The sequence below is a fragment of the Panicum virgatum genome, chromosome 8K (assembly GCF_016808335.1).
Source record: "Panicum virgatum strain AP13 chromosome 8K, P.virgatum_v5, whole genome shotgun sequence".
Classification (NCBI taxonomy): Eukaryota; Viridiplantae; Streptophyta; class Magnoliopsida; order Poales; family Poaceae; genus Panicum; species Panicum virgatum.
The window spans coordinates 2,361,003-2,378,118 of record NC_053143.1 but is presented as its reverse complement, the minus strand read 5'-3'; the positions used below and the strand labels follow the sequence as shown (position 1 = coordinate 2,378,118).

Sequence of the window (17,116 nt, the reverse complement as noted above, 5' to 3'; positions counted from 1 at the left end):
TTATAACTTGTTTTTTAGGGGTATTTTTTAGTATAACTTTTTGCAGGCATATGATCGGAGGCCCAATGGCGTGTGTTTTTGGTCGTTGCCGTTATGGCCCGTTCAGCCTCGGAAGGCCCAGCAGCTTGCTACTACTACTACGCGGGACACCTTCAGCCGTCGGATCAGCGGTGTGCGGCTCTCCGTCCCTGGCGTCACCGAGCGGCCGCCCTTCTCGCCTCGTGTGGGTCCTTGAGCTGCTCACCGCTCGCCGACGAGTAGCCGCCCCTCGTCTGGTGTCGGCCGAGGAAGGTCAGGTGGCGGCGACGGGGAAAGAGGGAGCGAGATGCCGCACCGAGCGCGGCCGATGACGGGGCTGCTGGTGTTCATGGGCATCAACCTCGTCCTCGTCAACACCATCTCCCCCGTCTACGACTTCGTCTGCTTCCACCCCTACTGGGAACGAAGGGTACGGTACACGCCTCATGCTTGGTGCCGCGGCGTTAATTCCCTGCGCTCCGATCGCTGCTGTCTGGAGCGTGCGCATGGCGCGTAACTGTTTGCGGAAATGCCTGTGTGGCCACCTTGCGGTTCTTAATTGCAAGCTAAGATTGTTTCCCGTTCCATATGTGTGCACGAACTATTTGTGGAAATGCCTGGCTGGGATGGAACATATGTCGGGACCTGTAGTTTGCACGTTGTTGTGAAATTGTAGCTTCATCTTTGGTCATCTTTTGGAGTAGCTTTCAATGACATGCTTCTGGAGTTCCCACACAATTGCGCATCACAACAATACCCACGCTGTTCGGCTGGCTGCTGCGGCTGCCGTTCACAGCATGCAGGTCTACGGCAAAGCGGCGGCAGCAGTGGCAGCCGCAGCTGCATGGCAGCCGAACAAGCTAACCATTTTTGTGGACATCTTTAGTCTTCTGTGCATTCTTTTCTTGATTCCATCTATTTGTTATGATACGAGTTATACAAAACCCAAACATTGATGTATCATTTAACTTCGGATCCTACTTTATAGAGAGAACGCCACCGAAGGGAACGTGAAGCTGTGCTACTGAAGGGGTCTGTAGAATCTACTAATTGAACTCTCCTAGGTAAGAACAGGCTTCCCAATTCCTCTGTTTCACATTTTTACTCGTTCTGTCACATGCAATGCAAGAAACAACTTTCTGTCAAATAATTGAACTAGAACCTCTTGACAGCATATCGATTCTCCGCATCAGTGTCTGTCTCAATTACCAAACTGCTTCTTGTACAATCCGAGGAATTTTTTACAGCCATTTCGTTTACACTAGGGAAAATTCACCTATTATATCTTGTTCTTTTGATGATGTGAGATCTGTTTGGACCACAGTAGTGCCCTCACTTTGATTGATGAACTGGCATCATTGTGTAAATTGAAATTTCGAAACCTTTCAATATCTGTCGGTCTTTTTTCGTGATGCTCCCTCAAATGTATCATCTGTTCTTTTTTTTCTTTTTTGCAAGGATGAATGAGAAGAATAGATGACATGAGTAGTCTGAAAATGCACTTTCTGATCTACCGTCGTATTCTTCTGCATCTAGCAGCACTACATCAAAATTTCTGTTCGGTTCAAGACTTCTGGAGCTGAAAGCATGCATTGACGCTCAATAGCACAATGTACAGAGCCATTCATGAACTGAATCGAAAAAGTAACTCCATTGCATTTGTATACAGTTGTGCAAATTTGCTTGTTTGAGCTGCTATACACAATACACACTTGCTGCTTCACTATAGGACTATGTCTCGCCTCTTCTTGTTGTTCAGTGGCTCAGCACCAGCTGTCCCTTTCCTCATCATTGCCACAAACTCTGAATAATCTATCCTTCCATCCTACATGTGCAAAAGTAAATTTAGTCTCTTGACTTAAGAAAATAAAAACATATGCAATCAATACGAGGAACCATTAAATTTTCATAGTAATGTTCCTTACATTGTCAGAGTCGGCATCTGAGATGACCTCTTTGATTTTATCGGCATCGTACAACCCTTGCTCTTTCAAGGCTTGCTCAAGCTCCTCTCTTGTAATGTACCTGTTAGATAAAAAGAAGCAATTGTGTTTTAAGGTATCTCTAGTCCAGAATTCAGGTATCTCAGCTGTCATTTTAACATTCAACTTACCCGCTGTTGTCCTTGTCGAAATACTGGAATGCTGTGTAAAGATGCTCCTCTCTGTCCAGTTTGTTCATGTGCACTGTTGCAGTGACGAACTCATCGTAGTCAATTAACCCGTTGCCGTCAGCATCAGCCTGGAATTATTTAAAAAGGTTTCAAAAGGGGTATTTTCATATCACCTTTCTGATTCTGAATAGAACCATTGTATTTTAATTTTGAACACTGAAAACTCACTGCTTCCATCAGCTGCTGAATTTCACCGTCTGACAGCTTGGTTCCATGCTTGGCCAACCCGTTTTTGAGCTCATCGAGCGTGATGGTCCCACTGTTATCTTTGTCGATGTTCTTGAACATCTCCTTGAGCCCGGTGATCTCCTCTTCAGATAGGCACCCAGCTATGATCTACGTACATTATTAGGTTGAGGGCATATTTAACATCTGTCTTGTAAGCAGTGTTGTTCAGCAGTTTGGTATGTGGTGTACATTTCAGAATTCAGATACGTACCCTCAATGCCGCTTTCTTGAACTGGTTCATTGCCCTGAACTGCTTGAGCCTGTTGAGAACAACGTTGTCAAGTGGCGTGTCAGGTGCGTCTCCATCCTCTTTGATCCATGGGTGATCTACAAGCAAGTTGAAATAATCCACGTCAATTTGTTGGTTGTGTCAATAATTAATGTCACATAATATATGTTGTGGTGTGCAAACCCACAGCCGGGTGGCGTAGTGCACCCGCCTAAACCCAGAGGGTGAGTACTCGGGGGTTAGCTAGGGTTAGTTCGATCTTGGTGGAAGAACACGATGAACACAACTGGTTTAGAGTGGTTCGGGCCGCCGGAGTGTAATATCCTACGTCCACTGTGTGTTGTATTGCTTGTGTTCCTTTAGTCTTGAGAGAGTCTGAGAGAGCTTAGCGCTTCCCCGAGTACTCACCCTCTGGGATTAGGCGGGTGCACTACGCCACTCGGCTGTGGGTTACCACAAACCACGACATTTGGCGCTGTCCGTGGGGAGGCGCGCAGGCGTAGGCCAGATCTCCGCTCACCTCTAGGCTTCTGAGGTTGAGCTCATCCTCTGCAACGACGACGAGAAGATGAAGGAAGGCATGACGTCACCTACGCCGCATGCCTGTGCGTCACCCTACGACACCCCAGCGTCGGCTCAAGGTTTTCTCTCAAGCAACCACCGGGGTTCCCCTGCGGCGGCACGGCGTCGGCTCAAGGTTTCCTCTCAAGATGGAGCCTGGAGCCGACGGCTGTGACTCGGGGAAAGATGACGGTCGCCTTCTCCCTCGCCTGGCTCAAGCCTCTCTCGGTGCTGCTGCAGACAGGCCTCGACCTCTGCCACGAGGTGCGGGTGCCCTGTGTCAGCACCGGGGGGAAAGCCGGCGAACGACCGCCCTTCTCCACGCTCCGTGCTCGTCCAAACGAGCACACGTCCTTCCGCTGCGCCAGAGTGTCTAGCCGACTTCAGCTCACTGTGAGCGGCCACCGGGCTGGCTTCCAACGGTAGCCGGCGACGGCTGGGCCACTCCCATTCAAAGCCAAAGAATTTGTTCCCATGCTATCTGAGCATGGGACAGTTCTTGTGCTGGGAAGAGCCCTGCAAGCTCCCGAGGTGATGCTGGATGATGCTGTACAGGCACGTCCAGGTCGTCTTTGCCTCCGACGACTGAGAGGAATCCCCAAGGTGTCGATTCCACTCCAGCCAGGATCGTACATGTCTTACGGGACGGCGGCTGTAGGTTGCCCCTAGATAAGATTAAGAGTGCTTCTCCTTTGTAATTACGTGGTGCCTACGTGCGGTCCAGAGCGGTAAAGGTCCGCCCTTGTAAACCCGACCTTTGGCTTCGTTGCGCAAACAGGCGACACCAGCGAGTGGTCCAGAGCGGTAGAGGTCCGCCCTCATAATCCCGACCTCTGATGAACACCACGCTAACCATATGAATCAAGTAATAAAGGAGATTTGCTTTCTCAGTCTTATCTTTACATTAGCTTAATTACACTCATCCGTTTCGGCTTGACTGTTTCCTTCTCCCGTGCGGAGTCTTTCCTTTGTTGCTAACGATCCGCATTGAGTTGCTGGCTTGTGGTCAGGCTGGGATACCCCTTCTAGCTGGAAGGCGGCCCGAACTCCTAGGAACCTGCTCCGGGGAAGTGGTGCTTGTATTCTGGGGTGGAGAAGTTTTGCGTAGCCGCTTAGCCTGGTAATGTACCCTAAGCCTACGCACTTCACTGCCCTGTTACGAGTCTCCTAGTATCCGAGGTTGTCGTGCTTAGAGGTCTGGACTCCTTTCTAGTATAAGGCGTGATTTCCTATGCCCTACCACAAGGTCCGGTGACGTATCTCGTTGGATCAATGGCGACAGCCCAAGTCCACTCAAGTGGCCCGCTCCGGCGGAGACCGCTCGCCACTGTCGCTCAAGTCTACTCCGGTGGCCCGCTCCGGCGGAGACCGCTCGCCACGGTCGCTCAAGTCCACTCCGGTGGCCCGCTCCGGTGGAGACCGCTCGCCACGGTCGCTCAAGTCCACTCCGGTGGCCCGCTTCGGCGGAGACCGCTCGACACTGTCGCTCAAGTCTACTCCGGTGGCCCGCTCCGGCGGAGACCGCTCGCCACGGTCGCTCAAGTCCACTCCGGTGGCCCGCTCCGGCGGAGACCGCTCGCCACGGTCGCTCAAGTCCACTCCGGTGGCCCGCTCCGGCGGAGACCGCTCGCCACGGTCGCTCAAGTCCACTCTGGTGGCCCGCTCCGGCGGAGACCGCTCGCCACGGTCGCTCAAGTCCACTCCGGTGGCCCGCTCCGGCGGAGACCGCTCGCCACGGTTGCTCAAGTCCACTCCGGTGGCCCGCTCCGGCGGAGACCGCTCGCTACGGTCGCTCAAGTCCACTCCGGGGGCCCGCTCCAGCGGAGACCGCTCGCCATGGTCGCCAGGAGCCGGGTCCGGGGAAGTGGTGCTCGCTCCCTGGGCGATCCGAGGTCCGTGTAGCCGCTTAGCTAGGTTCCGTACCCTAAGCCTACATCTTTGCCGCCCTGTGGAGAGTGCTCTAGTACCTGAACCTGTCAACAGGCGCTCTGGCCTCTAGTGGGACCGGAGCACCCGCTCTCGACATGATCACGCCAACACAACCAGGTTGCGTCGGAACACGTCACGATAATGGCCCCACCTGCGGGTTCGTACCTCCCCCGAGGCGCCAAATATCGTGGTTTGTGGTAACCCACAGCCGGGTGGCGTAGTGCACCCGTCTAATCCCAGAGGGTGAGTACTCGGGGAAGCGCTAAGCGATTCGGCAGGTCTACTTAGGGAGCAAGAACACAAGAACACTCGAGGATTTAGAGTGGTTCGGGCCGCCGGAGCGTAATACCCTACATCCACTGTGAGTTGTATTGCTCTTGCATATGAATGAATCTATCCTCTGCCCAGGCCGGGTACTGGCCTCTGCCGGGACTTCTTCGGCGTAACCTTTCTCTAACGGGCGTCTCCCTTTTATAGCCCAAGGGGACGTGTACACAGGCGTTGAGACCCCGACAGGTGGGTCCAACGCGGATGTATAGTATACTGCGTAGGAGGCATTAATGGTGCTACAGTGGTTGAGAATCTCTCCCCGGATACGCTTCATCGCCCTGTGGACTCTCTGACCGAGGAGTGGATTCACCTGTCCCGTCGGCGAGGCGCCCGTTAAGGTAGTGTAGGTTGCGGCGTAGACTGTTGGGTCTACCGCGTAGGCGTCATGATTAGGGGTGGTAATGGGCCATGGCCCTAGTGGCCTCTTCACAGCCCAATAAGGCCCTTAAAATTTTTAGTTCAAAAATACATATGTTTAGAGCCCGGCCCTTTTAGAGCCCGATCCTTAGATTTTCTAGTTCAAAATGTTGGGCCCTTTACCACCCCTAGTCATGATGGGCGAAGGCGAGCCATCGTGTCCAACTTGCGTAGCAGACTGACATGCGTGGCGTGGGCGATCAACAGTGCAGCCTGGCAAAAGTCACCTCGGGCTCTGCTGTGGCAAAGCGTACTTACGTCTCCCGTATTGAATGCGTTAGGTGGGCGAGTCTTCCCGAGGAAGCTTTGCGGCCCCGCGCGTGCCTGCGCCTGCGGACACGTGGCGGCTCCGGACCTGCCCCAGGCGGGGTGTCTGTTCCTTCCCCGCTGAGGGGTTCGGATAGTATATGGGGTCCGGGACCCCGTGGGAGGTCCAGGGCCCCCGGCTGTTTTGGCTTAGCGTTCCCTTCTCCGGGACACGCGGCGTCACCGGAACCTTCCCTAGTAAGGAATGGGTCTGGGGCCGCTGACCGGGTGAGAAGGGCTTCGGACTGCGGGGGTCCGGCTGCTCAGGCCGTCAGCGCGTAGTCAAGGATAACTACGAGGCTTTCGCCTAGACACAACAACACATTTGGGACACGTGGTGACACCGGACCCGTCCCCGAGCGGGAAGCGGGTCCGGGACCGTTGGTCCGGTGAGATGGAGCCGGACCCTAGGGGTCCGGCAGGGGTCCGGCTGCTCAGCTCCTTAGGGCGTAGTTACGGATAACTACGCGAGTCTTGACACAGTAAGAGAGGGTACCCTAGTCCAGAGGTACCGATAATATAATTGGTAGCTAGTACAAAAGATTGAACAACATGGTTGTACTACTTACTGAGGACCTGGAACGCCGTGAGGCGGTCCTTGGGGTTGATGTTGAGCATCTTCCTGACGAGATCCTTGGCTCCCGGCGAGATATGCGGCCACGGCTCGCTGGCGAGGTCGAGCTGGCCGCGGAGGATGGCGGTGAAGATGCCGTTCTCGTTCTCCGCCCAGAAGGGGGGCACGCCGGCGAGGAAGATGTAGAGCATGACGCCGACGCTCCAGATGTCGGCCTCCGGGCCGTACCTCCTCTTGAGCACCTCGGGGGCGATGTAGTAGGCGCTGCCGACGATGTCGCGGAGCACCTCGCCCTCCTTGAAGAAGACGGAGAGGCCGAAGTCGGTGGCCTTGAGCGGCGCGTCCTCGTCCTTGCTGAGCAGCAGGAAGTTCTCGGGCTTGATGTCCCGGTGCATGACCCCCATGGAGTGGCAGCTGTGCACGATCTGCACGATGGTGCGTAGCAGGTCGGCGGCGGCGCGCTCCGTGTACTGGCCCCTGGCGATGATGCGGTCGAAGAGCTCGCCGCCGGCGCAGAGCTCCATGACGAGGTGGACGTTGTGCTTGTCCTCGTAGGCGCCCCTGAGGCCGACCACGTTGGGCTGGCCGCAGAGGTGGTGCATGATCTGGACCTCGCGCCGCACGTCGTCGATGTCCTCCTTGGCTACCAGCTTCCGCTTGGCGATGCTCTTGCACGCCAGCTTCTCCCCCGTCGAGCGGTGCGTGCACAGGTGCGTCACGCCGAACTGCCCGCGCCCCAGCTCCTTGCCCATCGAGTAGGTCGCGCGCACGTCCTCCATCGGCCGCCCCAGCACCCCGCCCATCGGCGCCGCCGGCTTGCTGCTCGTGCTCGCCCTGCCGCCCGTCCCGCTCGGCGACGTCGTACCTGCAGGCGCCGCCGCCGACGCCCCATGGTCCTCCGCCTTCGGTGCCGCTGCCGCGTCGGCGCCCTTCCCGGCGCCCTTGGCGCAGCACTGGCCCATGGCTGCGGGGAACGCGTGGTGCTGCCTGCTCCGGCGGAGGGCAGGCAGCCACAGACATGAACGGACGAGAGATGGAAGTTCTTTTTTTTTTTGCTTAATTAGTTTGGAGACGGACTTGTTTGTGAAAATTTTGCATTTCAGAACGAGAAATTGTTTAGCAGTTAAAACACAGGTAGGGAGGGAATGGCGGGAAGGAGGAGAGGTAGTTATCCTTCCGCCGTCCCTTGTGTAGGTATCTATGAAATTGGGAGAAAAATAGAGGAACAAAAGAATACCTGTAGGCAGACCCAGTGTGATGGCCTGATCGATAAGATTGAGAGCTCGCGGCCGTCGAGGCGGTGAGCTTGAGCGCTGGCCCTGCTCCTCGCAAAGTGGCGAGTGGAGACGACGAATCAACCGTAATGGATGCGGAGGACCAGAGGCATTGGCCGATCGCCGGCCGCCGCCGTTGACAGTAGTTTGACGGTACGATGGTTGAGGTCTGACTGAGGATACGAGGAGTCGACGTTGAGTTGAGTTGGCTTCTGGTTGAGGCTACAGGTCAATAGGTCATGGCTCATGGGCTAACGTGGTACTGGGCTGAATAAGTTGGGCTGCAAAACATGATGTGTTTAGAAATTTTTGGGAGGCAAGGGGGGCCCGGAGCCCAGTATGGCCCCTACAGGGCTCCGCCACTGCTATGCAACCCAAATCCAAGGCCAGCACCTATTGCTTTAACATAAGCTTCTTTAAGACACCAGTACCTATTGAAGAACAGAGTAATTTACATACTGAATTCGAAGTAACAATGCACATTATCATTAACATCGGCATGATTTTTTTTTCCCGAGTACACTGTCATGATTTCGACTTAATAATCTCAAGCAAAAACAGGAATTGCATCATGCTTAGCACTAAAACTGAAGTACAGGGCAGACGTGGTGGTGAACAGAGAACGACTCTGTTTTAAAGAGAGAAAATTCCCTTCAGCTTTTCTGATGTAGTTCAGCAAATAAGGGTTTTTGAGAAATTTTGGACTTAGCAGGCTACTTTCTCATTATAGACAGTGCATAGATGGTTTCCAGGATCCACCAATAGAATAGAAGTATAAACTCCCAACACACATGTTGCAACATACCACAACTGAAATGCTGATTATGAATTTATGTAGGTCGTCTGTCAAGAATTAAAATTCCGAAAGAAATAAAATGCTGTACCTGTAGAACTCCATCAGCACTTGAGCGGGAGTGCCATCTCGAACAATGCAGTCCCACTCATGTTCAGTGAGGTATGAAGAGAAGTTACTGATGAACTCGGTGGTGGTTTCTCCCTGGGGCTTGGAGACTGATACAATGTCCAGGCCAACAAGGCAAAGCGGCTCAGAAGCTATGCCGACGTAGTCTCCCTGATGCGAGGTGTTGAAGTTGAAGTTTGGGAAAGCTGAACAATTTTTCTGCCGCGAGATAAATCAATCCAGCAGTGATCAGTGGCTGAAGGCAACCGACCAGGCACTCAGACAGAAAGGTTCGCTGCTTATCGGATGCAGTTGAAGCGAACGATGATGGATGATTGTAGGAATGATAATTGGCCAGAGTGTGTGCAGAGGTACCAGGTACAGTTTCCCCTCAGGCGTGCGGCATATGTTGATCTGGCGAAAAGGAATGAGGAGGACGTGGCGCCCGAGCGAGTACTGCAGCAGGCGACTGACGAGCGCCCGCTTCCTGTCATCTTGTTTCACAAACCTGCGTTGCGTGCAGGGGGGTAACAAGGAGGAGGAGCAAGTGGCGGTTACAGTGCTGTGACTGTGATTGTAGCTGTGGCCAAGGGGCAAAGAATCAAGCATCTGTTGGGCAGTATCTGGGTGGTGGGATCAGCAGTGAGCTGCGGGTTGAAAAGTAGGTACCTGTAGATGGCAGGGCGGTCGTGCGGCGGAAGGAGGGCGGCTGCAGCATCGAATTGGGCGGGGGAGGGGCGCCAGCGAGCGATGTCGACGAGCCACCGCCGCACCCCGCTAGTTTCCTCCTCCGGCATCGCCTACCTCCTAGGGGCCGCTGCCTGCCGGCGGCGTCATCATCGGCCACTTGCTGGAGAGAAGCGAGGAAATGGGCCCAGCCCAGCCCATGTTGCAAGTCCCCATCACTCTGCTAATGGATTGGTCTGAGAAGAAGTGACGCGTCTGCAGGAACCGAGGCCATCGACTGCTCATATCTGTACCCTAAAAAAAAAAGACTGCTCATATCTGAATTTTAGTTCTCTTTTATTTTGTAAAATAAATGTTCCCTGCATTCTGAATTGTAGGTCATTTTAGCAAATCTAGATACATAGATTTTGTTGTACGTCTAGATTTGCCAAAAACAACCTATAATTTGGAACGGAGAGAGTAGTTGCTAATTGCATGCCGCACCAGAGAAAAATTAAAAAAAAAATCTCTGAGTGCATTTCTGACTTTGATTGCAACTTCGACGACATTTAGGTAAACATGTGAAATTAAGGCAACCAAGTTCAGTTTCGAATTTTGGACTCTTGTTGCATGCATACTACTCGGGGGGCAGATCCGCTCTCTCAGCCTCTTAGTTTTGAGGAGGAAGAAGAAGAAATGAGAAAATCTTTAGGATGTACGGAGGAAGAAGGAAAGAGACAATGAGGGAGATGGAAAAGAAGAGCCCCTCCAGCCCTCGAATCCTGGCCCTGCCACTGCTCGTATACGTAAAGTCGCTAGCAAAGAGCCATGATTAATTCGCTCGCTCTCTCGGTTTATATATTGCGCGTTTGTAGCATGAACGAGCGAGTAATAATAATATATATGAGCAGTGTTTGAAAAGAAGAAGATAGCAATAATGAAGATTGGGAACCATATATACTTTTCAGTAGTTATCCTGGATGTATATGGCAACTATATATATATGAAACGGCCGTATATACATACATATATACCTTGACTGTTGCAAGCATGCGCGCGTAGTGTTTGGGAGGGATACGAACGTACGTGGTCGAAGAGCAAGAGGAGTCCGATCTATCCGCGCCCCACTCGACATTGCATTGCCTTGCTTGCCGCGCGCGCAATATAATCTCCCTCATCTCCTCCCTGCCGCCGCCATATAAGCCAGCGCAGTGCGGCCGCCGGTTCTTCCGATCGATCCGCTCTAGCTAAACCCTAGATATATAGCTACGTACCCACCCACCACTCGAACCCTCCCTACTCGCAATCTATCGATATCCCACTGCCCATGGCCGACTCTTCCTCCTCTTCTCTCCCTCCCCGCCGCCGCCTGCCCGATGACGATCATCACCTAGAGGAGGGTCAGTTCGTCCCCACCGGCGCCGCCTGCCAGCAATCCTCCCACACCGACCACCACGACCATGCCCACCCGCCGCACAGCCACTACCGCCGCCTCAGCCTGGACGAGCTCCTGTCTCTTGGCCGGGGCGACGCGCTGCCCTCCTGCGACTCGGACGGGACCATCAGCGACGACCGCGGCAACCCCAGCCCCGTATCCGTCTTCAGGGCTCAGCCCAACCGCCAGCCGACAGGGGGCAAGCTTTTCTCGGCGGCGTCCGGGCCTCTGATGGCCGCCCAATCCAGCCACTCCAACGTCTCTGTCTCTGGAGACAGCACCAGCAGCGCCCACGCAGCCGCCGCCGTCCACCGGCTGCCTCCGCCGGCAGCGCAGCCTAGATCCCGACACGTCGTCGTCCCCCGGCGCGCTGCTCATCGTCCTCAGCGGGAGTACACCTGCAAGTTCTGCGGCAAGTCCTACACGTCGCACCAGGCCCTCGGCGGCCACGTCGCCAAGCACAAGAGCATGCAGAGGGAGGCCGAGGCCGCTGCCGTCGCCGGGATGGCGATGCCCATCCAGGACGGCGCCGCGCTCCGCCGCGCGCGCAGGGCGGCGGAGGCGGCGCTGCACCATCAGTGCCGCAAGTGCCACAAGGTGTTCGCCACGGGGGTCGCGCTCGGCGGCCACATGAGGGTGCACTACACCGGCCCGCCCATCGTGCCGGCCAGGAACAAGAACAACAGCAAGAAGCAGGGTCGTCTCGCGCCGCTGGCCGTGCAAGACGTTGCAGTTGCGGCGCCGCCGCCGCCCACGGGCCTTTCGCTCGCGCTGTCGATCAAGACGGAGGAGGCGCCGTCGGCCGCGCCGGCCGGAGCTGGTAGAGTAGTAGTGCGTCTCTTTGGCATCGACATCAGTCCGAAAGCGCAGGCGGCGCCATTGTTGGAGCAACAGTGCTCCGGCACGACTGAGGATTTCTCGGTCGCTGGTGCTCATCAACAGTAGTAGGCTGCCAACTGCCATTGTGCAAGGATTTTGTATGGCTGGGCTCTCCCGTTTGTTTGACAAGGTTTAAGGTTTTGTTAGGATAGTTTAATTATTTCTTCCGCTCCGAGATTGTTTAGTTTTGGATTCGGTAGAGATTGCATGAGAAATTATTGTACTACACATATATAGGAGTAGTGCTATATATATGGTTATTACGAGGAAAAGCTATGGCTCACTCGGGTGATTTGAAGCCTTTGCTCACTCGGTTTTCTCTGTCGTCCGATCTGCCTTTGGTCAAATCTGTGCCTTCTCTTGTTTAGTTGTTTTGGTCATCGTTTCTTTTATTTTATCTCTGTGACCTGTGGGCCCATGTTGCCAGCTTTACTTTTGGATTTTTTGAATGCCACGCAGATATTTCGGTTGCCGTTTCTTGTCGCTTCTCGCTTCCATTTCATTCCGTCTGCTTCCTTTCGAGCTCGGCCCCCTTTCTCGTTCCGCCAGGTGAGGCGATTTTAGGGTTTCCCCATTTTGATTCGATCTGCTTCCGTTTTGATCCCTTCTTTGCAGTATTTTGTTGCGTTCTTTAGTAGTGCTTGGCTTGCTCCGTTGATTTAGCTTCGTTTTGTCAAAGTTTTGGGAATCTGAGTGGTGTTTTTGTGCTGTTCACTAGGCGATTTCGTTTGCTCTGTTGATTTAGCTTCGAATCATGTCTCTGATTTAGCTGTTGATTTCACCCGCCTGTAATTTCTTGTCGTTTCCCATTCATGTTCTTATAATCCCCCTTCCCTTCTGATTAGTTACTACGATGTTCTCATGTTTTTCTATGTATTTGTTTCCTGTTCGTTGGCCTCCCCTTGCTCAGATGTAGCTTTTGTTATAATCCGCCTGGAATTTCTCCTTGTTTTCCCCGTTCCTATTAGTACTAGGCTGTTCTGGCCGATGTGAGGCTGGGGCTAGTATGGAATGCTAGCAGAATGTGAGTACTCCTCGGATGCTTGGGTATGCATCTGTTCTTGCTCACCATGGATAACTAGAGCTTGACTTGAGAGATTTGTAGTTTTGAGGCTATCAGACTTCTGAAATTTTAGGAATTAGCATCAACTGAACAGTGGATAATTGGTCATCTATTCTTGCTCATTTTAGTTAGCTTCTATCATGTCTACAAGTTTGCAATTTTGATTGATTACCAGAAGTTACTAGTTTCAGCCAAGTACTATCGGAGCAAACTATTAATTGGCTATTCCGGATGGTTTAGGTAACCACAGACAACATACGGACAGTTAATTGATATTCTTTTTCTGATGGTCTCGTTTGATCTTTATAATTTATTTCACAGATATGTTGATTAGGTCTCCACCTCATTCAATTTTATAAACTTTGATGCAATAAGCTGCTATTTCTGTTTGGTCTAGGCAGTATTTTGTTTTGACAACTTTCACCTTGAATTGTAGGGTATTAGTTTACTTCAAGTAGGATGCCATTTGATGTCTTTTCAAAACAAAATTTATTAATTTGTTAACACTTCATGAATATGCAGTTTTGATATGATTAATTTTGTCCCTTATGTTAGGTTCCATTTCATCATGTTATACAATATGCAGTTTATATCTTCTAGATGAACTTTTCTGGATAACCTGACACCTTCTAAATAAATATGTTCACTTGCTATTATCAGTATTTATATTGCTAGCCAAGTTACATGTGCTCCTGTCTCCTGGTTAGAGTTACAGTCAAGGTACCCACGAGTTTCAGTCTGTGTCTTGGTGTAATTTTTTTTAAGTGTTATGTAAGTTGAGTGATAATAGATATATGATTTTAAGTTCTATTTCTATTTTCACACCAGCCTACATATTAATGTATTATTAATGTTGCATTCCATTTAATGATTTGTTTGTAACCATTATTTCAAGTACTTCCTTGATCCCTTTTATCTTCATTTTGATGAATCATTTATTTTTGAAATGCATTTTCTACATTTTATTGTCCATGTTTAGCCTCCTTGATGAGAAGCCCGGGTCAGCTGATTCAATTATTTCTTCCGTTATCTACTTCTGATTGTGGTGACTATTTAGGGTCTGCTCTTCGATTGTTTGGCACGGTCATTTTGACGCGACATCTAATTCTGCACTTCAGTTTTCCCAATTAATAAGTCGATGATTCAACAATTAGGTTTGCCGATTTCATGTTTTCTCTCAACCCCCTTTAGAACAACAATACTAATGCGCAACTGCCCAGCGGTGTTCAGGTTGTTCTAGATTCTAGAACTGATCCTTGTGTTGTGATATTGCTATTGTTGATGTCATTAAGAGCTAATGTAAATCTCAAAAAAGAACCTTGTAACGAACTAAAAAAATTGAATATTATTATTATTATTATTTACTTAGATTTTGAAAATTTACAGAGTTACAGATCAACTATGTTAAATTTCTAGTCCAGTTTCCAGTGTAAATCTTATAGTTTGTGGGTGTAAATTTTGCTTTTGACCTTTGGCATTTGCATTTGTGGGATTTCAAATGCAAAACCAAAATTCTGTGATTTGTAATCCATAAAAATATTTTGTTTCTTGAAGTTTCATTTTTTTGTCTTTTTTGGCATTTGCCTTTTGCATTTGTGGGATTTTCAAATGCACACCCAAGTTTCTATGTATTGTAATCCATAAAAAATATTTTGTTTATTTGAAACTTTGTTATTTTTTTGCATTTTGTCAATTGTAGTTCATTAAATTGTCATGTTAAGAAAAGCAATACAATTATTGTTTACTTAGATTTTGAAATTATAGTTCAAGTCAGAGAGTTACAGTTCAAATATCTTAAACTTCTAGTCCAAATTGTACTGTCAATCTTATAGTTTCTTGGTGTAAATTTTGCTTTTGACCTTTGGCATTTGCATTTGTGGGATTGTAAATGCACAACCAACTTTCTGTGTTTTGTAATCCATAATAATAGTTTGTTTATTTTAACTATGTTAATTTTGATTTTGCATTTTTGCATTTGAACCTGAGGTATTCTCGAAGGTTCGAGTGTCATTTCTTTATATTTTCGTTTTACTTTATACTTTTTACTTGGTACATTTGTTTTTGGTCAGATGGTTGAAAAAATCAATAGCAATTGATAATAGTCGAGAGCACGAGATTAGCTTTCTGCACATGCTTCTTTGTTAGATTTCACTGAATATCCATTCCCCCCTTCAGATAATAGGCCTTTTTGCTATGCTTCTAGTGTATTTGGGCCTTCCTTTTTAGCCCTTCTGTGTTCTTTTGTTTGTGTTAGGTCCATGTGTCTTGGTGTACGTTAATGTTTATCAACTTGTAGTTACAGTGAATTTATTTAAAAATTACAATAATCTTCGTACTGTAATTTCTATATTTATTGGGTGTAATTCAAGTTATTTTTGGGTTTTTGGGGTCCGTTGATTATTGATCTATTTTTTTCCTTGAAGCTTATATGACCAGATCTATTTAAATGTATTGTGGTTCTTGGTCTATTTATGTACAGGCGAAATATTCTGATTTGATAAGTTTGAAATTTTTGGTTTTTTTGGGTCCGTTGATTATTGATCTTGTGGTTACATATTTCAGGTGACTAAGTCTTTCGTTTCACTCAATTTTTTTGGTACTTTATTCGGGTGAAACAAAGGCCCAAATCAAATGAGTGATGGAATCCCCCAAATCACTTGAGTTATCTATAGACTTATTACGGGGCAGAGCTCAAACTCTGCACCAGTTCGTGTGAAAGGTATCTTAAATCAGTCAGTTTATCTGAAAAAGATACGCCTTACTCAGGTCAGCAACTGACAGAAATCTTTGCTGCCATCCTTATACGTACGTATACGTGGCACTTGCTATTACTACTACGGAATTATATTGATCAAGTAAAACTTATCAGGAATGCTGTACGAATTACAATGCTAATTTCGAGATAGAATGGCTTTGTAGTTGTGTAAGGTTGTTCCACTGTCCACAAAGTGTACTAGCTTGCAATTGTTTCTCCGCAACAGCAGCGGCGATAGATGCCTGCAATTTCCATTATTGGTGTTGGTGATGGTAAATAAATAAGCTGTGATAACCAGAACTGAACTATATACTCGTGTTTATGGAAGGTAGATGATACTAACAATAATTGCATTTCATCAAACTAGAAAAGCCAAATCTCCACATCCAAGGCAAGAACAACATTGATACGGATAGAAATATTAGTACAGTTTTAGTGTTGTAATTCCAATGCAAATCAAATCCAACGTCAGCACCTATGGCTTTAACAAATTATTCTTCAAGAATCTAGACACCCAAAAGAAATAGAACTGAACTGAACATGCATTGACATAATTTCAACTTCATAAGTCAATAATCCGAACCTAAAAATAATCACATTTCATAAAACGACGACATATATACTTTTTTTACTGAAGATAGGCAGAAGAACTTCACCCTTCAGCTTTTCCGATGTAAATTAACCAACTGAATGAGAAGCTGTGTGCCAGGCGTGCACTATTGGCAAATTATATTTGAGTTCAGGGTAAATTTGTGGACAATTACGTAGTCATGCTGGACATACAGATGCTTGGTCGGTATAGGTATCATGCCAATTATTCCTGGCATTATCAGAACTCAAGAATTCAAGCTGCTGATGAACCTCGGGGAAAAAAACCCCACAGTACACACTCATAATGCTTTGGCATTTCTTCTCACATATACCCATTAAAGTTTCGACTTTGAACAGAAATTGATGCAGCATGCTACAACAGGACTGCTGATTCTGAATGTGCCCATCATTTATCAAGAAACCCCTGTACCAAATATTGTACCTGTAGAACTACCTCTGTTAACACTTTACTGGCTGGGACTGCCAGCACGAACAATACAGCTCCACTCATGGTCTCTCAGATATGAAGAGAAGTTTCTGATGAACTCGGTGAAGTTTATTTCTCCCTTGGGGCATGGAGATGGATGCAGTGTCCATAGTATTTTTTTTTAAATGCAATGTCCATGCCGACAAGGAAATTTGATATCAAGCATTTGCTAGAACTATCTCGGAATGACGTGGATGGAGCAGCAGGCATTGGTGAAAGTGTGAAACTCTTTCCTGCAGCGGTAAGCAGGCAACACACAATCGATCGGAAGGCCACGCATCAGTTACCGTACCGCCGCCG

The 17,116-nt window shown here is 49.2% G+C and overlaps 3 protein-coding genes across 4 annotated transcripts; 1 reads left to right on the top strand and 2 right to left on the bottom strand.

Moving 5' to 3' along the window:
* The first annotated feature begins 159 nt into the window (after positions 1–159).
* On the top strand, positions 160–1,848 carry LOC120643487. 2 transcript variants are annotated; one of them, XM_039919864.1, is made up of 3 exons: positions 160–448; positions 1,007–1,082; positions 1,191–1,456. In XM_039919864.1, the coding sequence occupies exons 1-2, from the start codon at positions 326–328 to the stop codon at positions 1,070–1,072; spliced, it is 189 nt and encodes a 62-aa protein (XP_039775798.1). In that variant the 5' UTR covers positions 160–325; the 3' UTR covers positions 1,073–1,082; positions 1,191–1,456. The 2 variants fall into 2 exon arrangements, with proteins under 2 accessions (XP_039775798.1, XP_039775797.1); XM_039919863.1 differs by lacking the exon at positions 1,191–1,456 and adding an exon at positions 1,477–1,848 and having other exon boundaries at positions 162–448.
* Positions 1,482–7,727, bottom strand: LOC120643484 (calcium-dependent protein kinase 25-like). The gene is made up of 6 exons (XM_039919859.1): positions 6,761–7,727; positions 2,631–2,746; positions 2,360–2,527; positions 2,132–2,259; positions 1,944–2,043; positions 1,482–1,843 (listed from the first exon to the last, which is right to left on the bottom strand). Exons 1-6 carry the CDS (start codon positions 7,725–7,727, stop codon positions 1,742–1,744), a joined length of 1,581 nt encoding a protein of 526 aa, XP_039775793.1. The 3' UTR covers positions 1,482–1,741.
* A 42-nt stretch (positions 7,728–7,769) lies between these two features.
* LOC120643486 (L-aminoadipate-semialdehyde dehydrogenase-phosphopantetheinyl transferase-like) lies at positions 7,770–9,839 on the bottom strand. Its single transcript, XM_039919861.1, has 4 exons — positions 9,610–9,839; positions 9,316–9,448; positions 8,924–9,159; positions 7,770–8,470 (listed from the first exon to the last, which is right to left on the bottom strand). The coding sequence occupies exons 1-4, from the start codon at positions 9,735–9,737 to the stop codon at positions 8,386–8,388; spliced, it is 582 nt and encodes a 193-aa protein (XP_039775795.1). The 5' UTR covers positions 9,738–9,839; the 3' UTR covers positions 7,770–8,385.
* Positions 9,840–17,116: the final 7,277 nt, after the last annotated feature.

Coding starts and splice junctions, on each gene's coding strand:
- LOC120643487 (XM_039919863.1), top strand. CDS start 326: ATGCCGCACCGAGCGCGGCCGATGACGGGGCTGCTGGTGTTCATGGGC. Junction 449..1,006: donor ACCCCTACTGGGAACGAAGG/GTACGGTACACG, acceptor CCTACTTTATAG/AGAGAACGCCACCGAAGGGA.
- LOC120643484 (XM_039919859.1), bottom strand. CDS start 7,727: ATGGGCCAGTGCTGCGCCAAGGGCGCCGGGAAGGGCGCCGACGCGGCA. Junction 2,260..2,359: donor TTCAGCAGCTGATGGAAGCA/GTGAGTTTTCAG, acceptor AAATAATTCCAG/GCTGATGCTGACGGCAACGG. Junction 2,044..2,131: donor TTCGACAAGGACAACAGCGG/GTAAGTTGAATG, acceptor TTTATCTAACAG/GTACATTACAAGAGAGGAGC.
- LOC120643486 (XM_039919861.1), bottom strand. CDS start 9,737: ATGCCGGAGGAGGAAACTAGCGGGGTGCGGCGGTGGCTCGTCGACATC. Junction 9,160..9,315: donor CTGAGGGGAAACTGTACCTG/GTACCTCTGCAC, acceptor ATCTCGCGGCAG/AAAAATTGTTCAGCTTTCCC. Junction 8,471..8,923: donor GTGCTGATGGAGTTCTACAG/GTACAGCATTTT, acceptor GTTCTTCAATAG/GTACTGGTGTCTTAAAGAAG.